Consider the following 12,978-nt stretch of genomic DNA (forward strand, 5'->3'; position numbering starts at 1 on the left):
CTTTTATTTTAATTTTCAGAATTCCATGGCATACATTTTAAAGATATTTCTTTTGCTTACCATCTTAGTTTACCAAGATCTATAAAGAAAAAGCTTCAATTGTATATCTTAGGCCACCTGTAACTCCCAAATGATAATTTTTTCACAAGTCTATATTCATTTAAATTCTCAAACAATTTTCAGTCTGAAATTCCTTTGGATTTTTTTATAGGCCATGCAACGAATTCACAAAGCGATGGAACTCAATAAAGTATGTAGTGGCGAACTGATAGTAAAGCACACAACTTCTGCCATAGACACGAGTGCCTGTTTTTATCAAGTGAGTACCATTTTGTCATTGTTCTGTAGTGAATCTTGGAGGTGCAGTTTTAAAATCAATTGAGCACACAATCTTCTCAAAGTTTCTCTTAATGGTTAGTAATGACCCGGAAAACTTTTGAAAAGTCAGGAATTTTTTCTGTGATGAATTAAAATACTAATTTATTTTTTCTATACATCTGCATCAAAAAACAGGGATCTAAAGATAGTCATCTATGTTTGCATTGAGCACAACCTCAATCAGTTTCTTTAGTATGGTCAACAAACTCTTTGGCGTGGGTTCATCCTTCATATATATGTGTCTTGATTTCATAATTTTTAGTTTACAGGTGAGCCTTATTCAGAATTAGAGACCAATGCCCTCTGATTTGAATAATTAATTAAGTAATTTCATTTTTAGTGTGATTTCTGAAGAACAATGCACTATTGGCATCTTTCATGATACCAGACCTAGGCCAAAGACCTTCGAAACCGTACCGATTAAAGGCTGTGGATTATGATAATGAAAGCTGTTTAGTATTTCTTCCCACGGTATATAAGTATTTGTGCATGTATCTACTTTCGTCTTTACTACTTATCCCTGCTAATTGAAAATGTTTTTGTACAATTTTTTTTTTTGTTTACAGATGAAAGAATTCTGGAGGCATTTAGCCTGGCCTGATTTGGTTGGTTCTTACGGTTTAGTGATGAAACTATTAGATGTAAGTGTCATCAATACATTTCTATTCCATGAATACCTACTCTTCTAGCACTTATTGCTCTATTTTTAGGTACATATTAAATTGTTTCATCGGTTATTTTGTTTCCAAGTTAAGAGGCTCTCGACTTTTTTCGAAGTTTCAAGTACATACGCCAACTAAATTCTTCGAACAATTAGGTACCTTTTTCAATAATGGTCTCACTCTAATAGAGTGCTAAATGCTTAACTAGCTGCAATATCTTCATTCCTAAAGCTTTTCATTCAAAACTGAAGGATCAATGAAACCCCAAAATAAGAATGTAGAGGAATATTTTGGTTGTAATGTAAACATCGAGGTAGGATTTATATTAACCAAATCAAGCTCCCAAAACAATTGTTTGGATTTTAATATTTTAATAGAGGGAGGTCCTTTGAAAAATTGCTGTCTTCTATTGATAGCAATAGTTTTTTTCTAGCTTTGGCTCAGTTTTTGGACCTTTCAAAATATGGTTATCAAAGAAAAGGCGCTCCATGTTCTTAACTTTTACCCTTTTCCCCCTAATAGTATTACTTACCGTTTATCAGTCTCTCCCATCCGAATTCCATCACAGGACTACTAAAGTCTGCATTTCTCACTATCAATTTGAAAGTTTTTTTCAGAAGTAGTAGTTATTTTAATGTATAAAAAGTTGAATTATGATGAATGATAGGCCTATTTTATTCCAGTATAGTCTGTCATTATCAATCTCTCAAAGTTTTCATAGTTTTTTTAGCTGTTATTTTTCGTTCAGTAACCGACTGCCAAAGCAAATTTTTTTAAATTTTATTTTTAATTTTATTTTTTTGTTTGGTGTAGAATATTTGCCGAGGTGCACACTATTATGCTCAGCTTGTTCAAAAAAAGCTACACGACTCTGGATACTATGAAGATAGCGGACCGTTCAGAACTAGTGATGAGGTAAGGATATGTATAGGTACATTTAACAAAGTGAATCATCGATACCATCACCTTTAAAGAGGTAGAAAATGGGCGTGTGGGGAGTCAGGTAGAGAACCATTTTCAGAAAAGACCTTGAGCTTTTCTATCTCTTCTGCTCTCGGTGTTGCCCACATTTTATGATTGGCAGTGGGTTAACGTTTCTTGCTGCAAAAGTTCGTTAAGATAAAATGGCAAAAGAAAATGTTGATTTAGGCAGAGTTTCTTAAATTTGAAGAAAAATGGCAACCGCTCTTACCATATAATTCTGAGTGAATTTATGGCAAAAGCAAAAACCAGTCCAGAAAACATTAAAAAAAAGGAATATTTTAATGTTTTTAAAATCGAAAATTAAGACTTTCATTTTTCAAAACTGGTACAATGATGTTTAAAAAGCTAAAGAGAATTTTTTTTTTAGAATTTTAAATCTTTCATTTGTCAGTATTTTATAGTGATATTAAATGTAATGATGTTTTCCGAAGAACGTAATACATTTCAAGAAAGACAAGAAATTGGTGATGTTTCACAGGTTGAAATTGGGTTCACTGTAGATTTCACAGGTGGGTATCAGCACGAATAAATGCATTCCAACTCTTATGAATGAAGAATCAATCAAATTCTCTCTATTTTTCAACAAATTTTCAAAATTGGTGGAAGAATGTCCATTTTTACACAGTCTATACATGCATTTACTTAATTATGTGCTGGAGTTGCTAAAATGGGACATTATTTTAAATGGGTTGCTAAAATTTCATTTTTTGTCACGTTTTTTTTTTACATTTTAATCCTTTTTTCTGATAGGTTTGCACTGCAGTGAATGACTTAGAGTACGTGCGACGAGGACTCACCGTGCTACCAGATGAATTACAAATAGAAGAAATACTCGATGCCGTTGAACAAACGGGTGACACCACCAATCGTTGGCGTGACGCAATGTACGCCCTATTAGACACAACAATCAATCAATTAGAGGCAGATGTCTTGCTCATCATCACAAGAATTGGAATGAAGGTTTGATACATGAACTCCATAACATATTACATAAGTGCGTCAGTAGTGTAATACTAGAGTGGATCAAATTTGATTTTTTTCTCGGAATCATCTGTGGTTAGTTGAGATATTCCCATAAGGTAAAAATGATGGACACTCATCCAAATTGCACCAACAAATTTTAACTCTCTGATAACCCAAATTGAGCATTATTAAGTTAACGTTCCCTCTGATTTCACCGTTTATACGTTTGTTCATTAGTTTTATGTAGCGACTATTCATGAATGGAATTTTTGTCTGAAGATTAGTGAAAATACTCCAATGCAACACAAAAGAAGGCCTCTTTTTGAGACTGAACGTAATTGAAGCATTCTTTAACGCTCCGAAATCAGCATTGAGTCCCTGAGGTGAAAGCTTTTGCGGTGTGCAGAGGGTGACTTCTTACTGAGACATACCTAAATACTCGTGAACTCTTGTTGAACGGTGTTGTTGTTACATATTTGTCATTTTTTTCAGCCCTTTTTCCTAATTTTTTTTTTTTTTTTTTGCAGATGAGGCCGTCCCTGAAGAAAGCTATTTTTCATTTAGCATGGTCTCCCGACTCATTGCCAACGTACGATGCCATTACTCCTCTACTAGAATATTTAGATAATCATCTTTTATCTTTAAACTCTATGTTGCTGCCACGAAACTTTGAGCGGGTTCTAAATAATGTTTGGGAAGTCTCTTTATCTGAGCTTGATCATCAAATGGATGGCAATGTTGGTGACAAAATGGCTGGTTTTTATGAAAGACTGTATGAAGCCTTAGATATTTTGGTTGATTTTTTTCATGCTGAAAGTAAAGGGTTGCCAATGGAAATTCTAACAGGAGGTAAGTTTTTCTCTTTCTTCCTGCTCTACCTTTTTTTCAAATTATATATTTGCAGGTCAGATCAAAGGCCTTTTGAAATGACATTTATAAAAAAGTAAATCCTTAGTAGTTTTAACATCTTTATGATAGTTCTATAAATATGAAAGATTCGTTCCTTATCAATGCCTGTCACTATTATGCAGGCTTTAATTTCGAATCCTTCTGTAAATTGGTGAAGCTGCAGGAATACGCTTCTTGGTTTGCAATGTTGTAGACTCCCCATCATACTTCAGTTTTTAAGTAGGAAAACACTCATAGTATCATGTCTTGGGAACCTCTATGATTTTTCTTCTCTGCGCCAAGACTATTCAATTAAAATTTTAAAGCAATAGCGTTAGTTTGTCCTCCTTGGATAAAATAAAAAGAGAGCAAAGATTTTAAAACAGCGCAAATGGAATACGCATTCCTGCAGTTTCACCATCAACATGTAGACTGAACTGACTGACCAAAAATGGGTAGTTGAATGAATCAGTATGTCAGATTATTTTGTTTCAATTTCTCAAATTATAGTTCATTCAATATTTTAATTTTGAATTTTAAGAATCATGATGTAAAATCAGTATCTGGAGCAGACGAATTTGCAAGGAAGCACCCTAAGTACATAGAACGTCATTTTTAAAGTATGAGGTTTAAAATAATTATCCTTTATGAGATTCAAAGACTGAATCAGTCTCAAACTTGAATTCAATGATGTTAATTGTGGGTTTTGCACTTCTTATTTTGCAATTTGATATAATTTTGACTCACCTTCACTCAAAACATCTCCTCGCTCAATTTTGCTGAGATAGCAGGTTTTTTCCTTTTTGCTTAATTTCATTCAAATAACTGGATGCAATTTCGTCAAGTGTGGTTTCTCTCTTTACAGAGATGTACAAAGCTGTAAAACTAAGACTGCAATATAATAAGACAGACACCGAGACGCTAATCTTGCTGTACTATCAAGATCGTTTGCGAGAGCAGTTAATGACGGAAAGCACGGAGTATGGAGTCCTCTCAGTTCGAGCCTACTACCATCATGATTCTCTTTGTGTAGAAGTTTTGAATGCTCGAGATGTAATACCTCTTGATCCAAATGGTGAGTATCCAAGTGTTTTTTTCATCTTACTGTATCATCATGAATATCATTTAAACTAGAATGTCTCAGTCTCTGTAGAAACTTGTCCAAAGGTCAAGTACCTAGACAATTGAATCGACTCATGCGAAAATGTCCGTCGTCCAATACAGGGTTGTAATTGCAGTGGTTTCTTTTGCCCCACGACACTGATAAATAAAATTGATCACTTTTGTAAACGTTTAATTATACTTAGGGGATCATTCATAAAATTGTTCTACGTTCCTAACATCTTAAACCGCCATATGTTTTTAAAAGTTATTACGCAACCGTCCACTCGAATTCTAAAACACTTTATTGGACATAGGACGTTTTCGCATACACCGATTCAATTGATTTATAGAGATAGATCAGAATTATTCTAAACCAAACCTGGTTTGATTTTTAGCATCACATTAAGCATCATTCTTTCAGCTAAAATTCCGTGAAATCAGTACCTAATGAGAAGCACATGCTCCCTATTGTTTTTTACCTTTAACAAATTAAGTGAAAGGAAAAACAAGTGAATTTAGTAGAAGTGAATTAAAAGAAAACTTAAGCACATTGGATAAAATGAAAGCTTGGCTCAAATTTTCTGTTGATTAAGGGATACTGATAATGATTTATAAATTTTCTAGCTATATTCTTCAAGAGATAGACAAGATTTTCCTTAAATCTTGTCATTTTGTGTTTAGTATGTACTACTTTTTCAAACTCCTGTCTTTTCTGTAATATTTCAATTTTAACGTATTTTTTTTGTGTAAGTTTCCAATTACTATATCAGCAGTCACATTGAGTTTCGCCCTGCATTTTTTTTTGTTTCAGGATTCAGTGATCCATTTGTAATTGTTGAGTTGCTTCCTAGATCTCTCTTCCCATACTGCTCTGAGCAACTGACAAATGTTCAAAAGAAAACTCTCAATCCTTTGTTTGATGAATGTTTTGAATTGTAAGTTTTTTGTTTTGTTTTGTTATTAAATTCAATTTTATTGAAGAAATAATTGTTTTCGCAGATATTGCCAGTCTTCATGATTAACCAATTTGTTTGGGTCAGTTGCAACCATTTTTTATACTCTACTTCTAAATGTAGGGAGTGAACTAAGCCTATAGGAATTTTTTTATATCATTTTTAACCCTTAATAGAACCCCTAAGTTTCCCTAAGGAACTCTGCTTTGAAAATACCAAAAATGGGATCTATCAGAAATGATATTTTTGGCGGGCTGTGATGATATAGCCAGGCAGGGGAATAGCATTTGCTGATCGGCTGAACTCAGCTTGAGGTGTTATTTTTCTACCCAGAACCAAACTTCATCAGGCAAGAAATTGTTTGTTTTATTTTAAGCCAATTTATTACCTTGAGTTTCGTTTGTTTTTATAGCTCTGTCACTCTTGAGCAGTGTCGCACAGACGGAGCAATGCTAGCGTTCACAGTAATGGATCATGATGTGTTAACAGCAAATGATTTTGCTGGTGAGGCATTTTTATCATTGGGGAGCATACCCGGAGTCACCAGTGCAGGCTCATCAGACAATTTTCATGGATTGAAACATGTGGAACTGTGTCTCATGCACCAAAAAAATAAAAGTAAGTGTTTTAGAGGTAACAAATTAGCCAAAGATGTACACGTCATCCAGATATCAAGGTTCTCTCTTTTATGTCTTCTACATTACAACAGAAAATTGAAATTGGTAAAAACATATGTCATGGATACTTCTCAGCTTTAAAACAAGCTTAAGATTTTGATAATTAGCGAGAGGCCCACCAGCAAACTCAGTTTTAATAAAATCACCCTCCGTTGCCACGATGTCACATGCTCACCTTTAGGTGCATTGGCGGATTGCAACCTTGAGCTACAGATCCGTAAAATGTAAAAGGTATCGGGAGGAGAGTCTTACATTCACAAGTTTGCATTTTAATGGGTCAAGAGCGAAGACATCATACTTAAAAAGATGCGTGGATTGGCCAAAAAGCACCGTTTGCTACATTGTCTCCAGAACTAAACAGCTGGGGCGCATCCCTTAGGCACTATTTCCTCTCAAAAACCTTTTCCCCCTGTTTTCTTCTCACTATTTTTTAGTTTTTTAAGGGGTCAGCCGTTTAAATATCGAAAAAGTTGAAAGTAAGGGCCACCCTAATGTCTCCTTTCATAATATGCAATAATACTTGAACGCTGTTGGGCAAAGCAATATCAATTTTTTTGGTCTCCTGCAGAAAAGGCATAATTGCTATTGTTCCATGAACAGGTTTTTGCGAATTTGTTTATTTACTTGATTTCCTTTCTCGTCGGTGCTGTTCATTTTATACACACATTTTTGCCTATGAAAAAAAAAGAAAATGGAGATATGTTTATCCTTGAATAATTCTTTTCTATATGATTCCTTAAATCTTTGCAGTTCTGCAAATCTTCCTCCAGATTTTTCTAATTTTGTTTCGCCTTTTATTTCTGCTTTCAGACCATCCTGTTTTACAAGCCTTAGAGGTGAGAACTTGGGACAAAGTTGCTCAGGAATTTGTCAAGAAACAAAAACCACGAATAGCAGGATCCTCTTAAACATAGGTTAGTTAATTATTTAACTATAACTCCATTCTCAGTGAAGAATTTGTTAATATTTTTTTTTTTTTTTTTTTTTTTTTTTTTTTTTTTTTTTTTTAGAATAACGTATACGTATGTTAAATGACTGATCAGTTTTGTGGTATATCTACTGCTGTTTTGACATTAATATCATGTTTGGTTCTAAGTTTCCATATCTGTATGTTAAAGAAAAGGTCCATTTCTACCCCATCAATCAATTTTCTAAACAGCTAAACTAGAACTTGAATTTTTTGTAAAAAAAAAGAGAAAAAAAAGAAGAGAAACGAAAAAAACCCAAGTACGTATATAAGAAGAACTTTGAAACTAAAAATATACCAACAGTTTCTATGGGATAATCATGTTTTCGTTTCACTGTTTCTGGTGTCTTTTCGGAAGAAAATACGGTCTTTTTCTTTTCCAGATCTCTTTACAAGACCCCACTGTGTACAGCCATTTACCCATAAAAAATGATCAGTTCTGGAAAATTGTGTCCCTCTTGCTTCTCATCCAGGTCTCTCTCGTTCCTCTGGTTATTTAAATGTTCAAATTTTCTGTATTTGTTAGTCATAATGAGGGTTTTTTCATCAAATTTCTCATGGATTACACTCGACATACGCTCACCTACTTCTAAGCGTTTATTTAAATATTTTATGTAGGTACTGATTTCACACATATCTATTTCATGGGGGTGTACCATTTCATCTTGGACTGTTACCAACAGTATCTGGGTACTATTTTCGTGAATTCGTGATGGTGCTATTTTTTTTTATCTTGTCATGTTTATTTCAATATTGCTATCTCTGCATTTTTTGTCTTATACCTACCCTATCTAAATCTATCACTCAATGAGCAACACACTGCAGCCATTATGCTATGATATAAAAATGATCTTTGCGTGACATAGACTGTCCCACACCTCAAGTTTGGTCCTATAGTAGCTGGAATGGAGCACTAGTAATATTGTGAAAAATTAGTGGTTGATACTGAAAGTTTCGCAATGATTTAGAAATGAAACCACGTAATAAGGGTAATTTTTCATGGAAAAATGTGACAAGAGATCCTTAGTGGGAGTGGTGGAGTGAGCCAAATTTTCTATTGTTCATCTCTTTAAACCATTTTTATGGTGTGTCAATGCTCCATAGTTATTTTTTTCTCATTCTTATTATTTTCTCTACGCTTTTTTTAATTCAAAATCTTATTTTTCCTTACCTACTTTGTTCAGCTTTTCTAACCTCAGATGGTATTAATTTTAATTTAATTCTCTTGTTTCCCGGGGCTCATATTTTTTTTCTAAATGTCGCATTGGGAGAGTTTCCCTTCCATCATCCATCACTTTGTAACTAACCATTGAAAAAAAAATCAATCACTGAAAACTCTCTCTCTTTAGTTTATTTATTTTTTCAAAATCAATACACTCTGCTTCGTTTAAGTATATCATTTTGAGACTCTTTTCTAAATGCAATACTTGAAGTGGTATTATTATCCCTTTTTTTTACAATGCCATAAAAGGGTGACAAGTTCTTTCAAATTTAGGAAAATAATCTGCATAAGTTTTCCTGAGATATAAAAAGTTAGGATTTTTTTCCCCCTATCAAACTAAAATTACCTTGTACTGCCAAAATTTTGCAGTTGTACGTCCTATCGGGAAACTTTCTCTTGGATGTGTCCCTAAAAAGCATTTATACGCTCAAAATACTTCAAAATTTAGCAGCAAATTTTTTTTTCTGAAACCTGGAAAAAATCAACGAAATGCCAGTAAATTTTAAAGTTCTAACGTGTCACCCCAGATAACTTCTTTAACTGTAATTCTTTCTGTTAATTCTTGACTTGAAGTTAATTTAAGTCTCTAAATTTGAATTTAAATTTTTTATTTCAATTACTGCGCATAAATTGTGTATGATGGACCAATGTTTGCTCTACAAATTACTCAAAGGCTGCAAATAATTTAAAACGCCAAAATTTCAAACATTTCATAAATTTTTTACTTTTTAAAAGAAGCTCAAGTGGTGAAGGTTTTTTATTTTCTTTCTTATTTTACACGTAATATGTTTAGCTATTTTCTTTGTAAGCACATGTACTGTATGTTTATTTGAAAAGTCTTAATTTGCTTTTCAAGTTTATTTTGCTTGTATCGACTTCTTTGTTATTCCTTTACATTCTTACCACTACAACTTGAAATCACAATGAGTGCAAAAAATGGACATCCCTAATCAAACAGGGTTTTTTCTCATCACTTTATATGTACAAGAACTGTGTCAATCAATTTGCATTTATTTATCTCTATTAACTTATCTATACTTTGTAATTTATAACCAGCAGTCTTGGTTTTCACTGCTTCATCATTCAGCCATGCTTTTTATGCGTCTCTGTGTATGTAACCATTTTTACTATGTAATTTTTCAAAATAACATTTCATCAAATTTTAAAGTTATACTTACCCAGCTATCCTTCCCCTGCTCTATTAACGTGTTTGGTCAATCAGCTTCGCTCTTGAGAACTGCTTTGATTTGGAGAAAGCAGAAGGCTTCCTCTCATCAGAATTATAGATCCATAAAAGGGTTTCTTTTTTTTTTTTTTTTTTTTTTTTTTTTTTACATTTAATGCGTTCAAACAATCCCTTTTGCAGAGAATTAACCCATTGCCATCTCTCAGAAACCCAATCTAATTGCTCTCTCAATCAGTAATTACTGCACTACTCTCGTAATAGTAAATTTAACTTGCTCTTCAATTAACGAATACACTACACCAATTCATTGAATTTGCAGGAACCGATGCCAAGCAAAAAGTCGAGAGTGTGTCTAAATTTAAGGGAGCATGTAGGTTTTTTTTATGTAATTATTATTATTGTTGACATCAGAATAAGGTCCAAATGAAACAGTTACTATATTTATGTAAACCTCCAGTCTGATAAGTTTCAATTTTTTTTTTCTTGTGTACATTTATATGTAGGTATTTATAAAAAAATCAATTTTTTGTCAAATGTGAAAGTTGAGCAAGTTTTTATTCAAATAATCATCGCTAATCAAAAAATTTCGTTTGAACAAAACTTATTCATTTCAATCAAATTGAGCTTTTAGTTTAAAAAAAAAAAAAAAATTCTCACAAAAAATCGAGTACTTGGCTATACACTGTTAGGAGTCAAGACTTTTTTGAAAATGTATGTTAGCATTATGTAGAAACTTAAAGAGCTGACGTTATGACGTTAAGTTGGGTGGGTCTTTCATTCAGCTCTTCCATCCAGCTTCAATTCATTGCTCCTCCATTGATCTAATAAAGTAAAACGCACTACTGTTTTCAAGAAGCAAAAAGATTTTACCCAGATCCAACCTCGTTTCCGTTGTTATTTTCTTATTTTGGATTGAATTGCTATTTTTTCTAACTGATTTCTCAGAAATATTAATGTACGAAATAATGTAAATTTTGTCAATTTTTAAAAGTATTTTGTTAAAAACTCGATTGTAAATAAATTAAAATGAAAATTAGTGTGACTGTTTGCAGGAGAAGGAATCTTGTTGACAATGAACTTGAAACTGAGTCATAAGCACTCTTGTGTGAGGGAGAATTTTACATAAATTTTGGCAACGTTAAAAAATCCCAAAAATCTAAAGCTTGAGTAGGATTATGATGGTTTGAACTTTGCTGTTTAAAACCTGAAGTTTTGAGCTAAATTGAACTGAAATTTTAATCTATTGTGCTCAGGGCCCAAAATTGTCAAATTCAAATGCTTCTACGTTTTCAATCAAAATGGAAGTAAATCAAACTTTTCGCAATTATTGAACACTGAATCTGCAAGTTCTCTGAGTCCTCCCAAAGGGACAAGGTCTAATTACAATTTATCATCAAATCCTCGTCAACTATCATTTTACTGGATTACAGTTGTCATAGCTATTGTTGACATGTTTCTTCTTTTGTTTTCTCATGGTCCGACAATCCTAATAAGTAGTTATGAGCCTGTAATTATTATAAAAATGATGAATGAACAGAATTTCTATGTACATACTTTTCAATGTCAGAAGCACACGCGTTTATAATCTAGCACTTGAGGTCAGTGCTATTCATATGTCCCCTTAGACCTCATAAAATTCTTACTTCATTGAAAGGGAAAGAACAAAATCTACCATACCAATTACCATAGATTAATGAAGATTACTTCTTGGCATTACTGAAAATGTTTGAAATGCCTAATGAATAGCATGTACAGTACTCAGATATTTTACAAATCTGGGTTTCTTTTCTTTTCTTCATATCCTTGTATTGTTGAGATTATCAGTTCAAAGATACCTTTGAACATATTTGATTTTATGGTAAAAATATTTTTTAACTTTGATTTGGCGCCATTTACTTATTTATTTTATGAGAATGTTGAATTTTTAAATATTTATGTTTCTTTATGTAAAAATGTGCATCGTGATTTATTTTCAAGCTATTTTGCAATTCCTTAATGTAAAAACAATTATCATTGAATAAAACGTGAGAATCTGAAACTTGAATAAATGAAATGAAAAACAATTTGTGTACTTTTTTTTCAGTTCTCTGTGCTTAAGTTAAAGTAATTCTGTACTGGTCTTGTTTCATGAGAGATTTCTAAATTCTCTCTTTAAAACTTTTCATCCACAGCTACATTCAACGTTGACTCAATTCAATCATCTGTCACTGTAAATCTGTGTGACTTTTTAAAATTTCAGAGAAATCTTTTCTGAATTCTTTCATAAAAGTGTACCAAGATAGATATTCTTAAAATACCTTTTGGAAACACTACCATGACAGTGATGTTTGACGCTCATTTATGTCGGATTTCAGTCGTTTTTTTTAGGACATAACAATTGAGAAACTCGGCCATTTTCAGCAAACAGCAATTTTTAGAAAATTAATTTAATATAATAATCAATAATAATATCAATAGTTTCAAATAATATCAGAGCCTCAGAAGGTTCTCTAATTGAGCTCATGTTTGCTGAAAAGCCTTCTTTTCTGTTGAACCAAGGCATTTTCACTAGTCATTGCGGAAACTCAAAATCAACCGGAAAACTGTGAAATTAGAGAGGATTGTGCTCAATGTGGAGCTTCAGGAGATAAAAATGTTTTTGATGTGATCTGAACGAATGTTCTTCATTTTTACCGTACAAGAATATCCCAACTAACCTCTAATGATTCTGAAAAAATTCGTATTCAACCCCCTGTGTAGTGAAGGGAAAAAATACACCGGAATTTCTTTACCATTTCCTGATTTTATTCAATAAAGGACAAGGGTAAATGCTGTGCTGCAATAATTCTTCTTAAACTCGATTTTATATCATAAAATATGAAGATGTGTACCAGTTAGAGTAATGAAAAGAAGCTTAGGATTAATTTTCAATGACTTATGACCTTTCAGAGACGCTTATTATGAAATTTTAATCATTCAGTAAAATAAACATGCAAGAGAAAATTACAAAAATAA

The 12,978-nt window shown here is 32.7% G+C and overlaps 1 protein-coding gene across 5 annotated transcripts in view; it reads left to right on the forward strand.

Annotated features, from left to right (window-relative positions):
* Positions 1–12,047, forward strand: part of unc-13-4A (BAI1 associated protein 3) — a 232,930-nt gene extending 220,883 nt beyond the window's left edge. For 4 of the 5 annotated variants that reach the window (XM_072300628.1, XM_072300627.1, XM_072300631.1 and 1 more), the window contains 9 exons: positions 212–319; positions 945–1,019; positions 1,854–1,955; positions 2,775–2,984; positions 3,515–3,836; positions 4,741–4,950; positions 5,791–5,914; positions 6,345–6,550; positions 7,420–12,047. In XM_072300628.1, the coding sequence (XP_072156729.1) occupies positions 212–319; positions 945–1,019; positions 1,854–1,955; positions 2,775–2,984; positions 3,515–3,836; positions 4,741–4,950; positions 5,791–5,914; positions 6,345–6,550; positions 7,420–7,517 (1,455 nt within the window). In that variant the 3' untranslated portion in view covers positions 7,518–12,047. The remainder of the gene's footprint in view (positions 1–211; positions 320–944; positions 1,020–1,853; positions 1,956–2,774; positions 2,985–3,514; positions 3,837–4,740; positions 4,951–5,790; positions 5,915–6,344; positions 6,551–7,419) is intronic. The other variant, XM_072300630.1, reaches the window with a different exon arrangement.
* The last annotated feature ends 931 nt before the right edge of the window (positions 12,048–12,978 follow it).

This window comes from Bemisia tabaci, chromosome 5 (assembly GCF_918797505.1).
Source record: "Bemisia tabaci chromosome 5, PGI_BMITA_v3".
NCBI classification, from domain to species: domain Eukaryota; kingdom Metazoa; phylum Arthropoda; class Insecta; order Hemiptera; family Aleyrodidae; genus Bemisia; species Bemisia tabaci.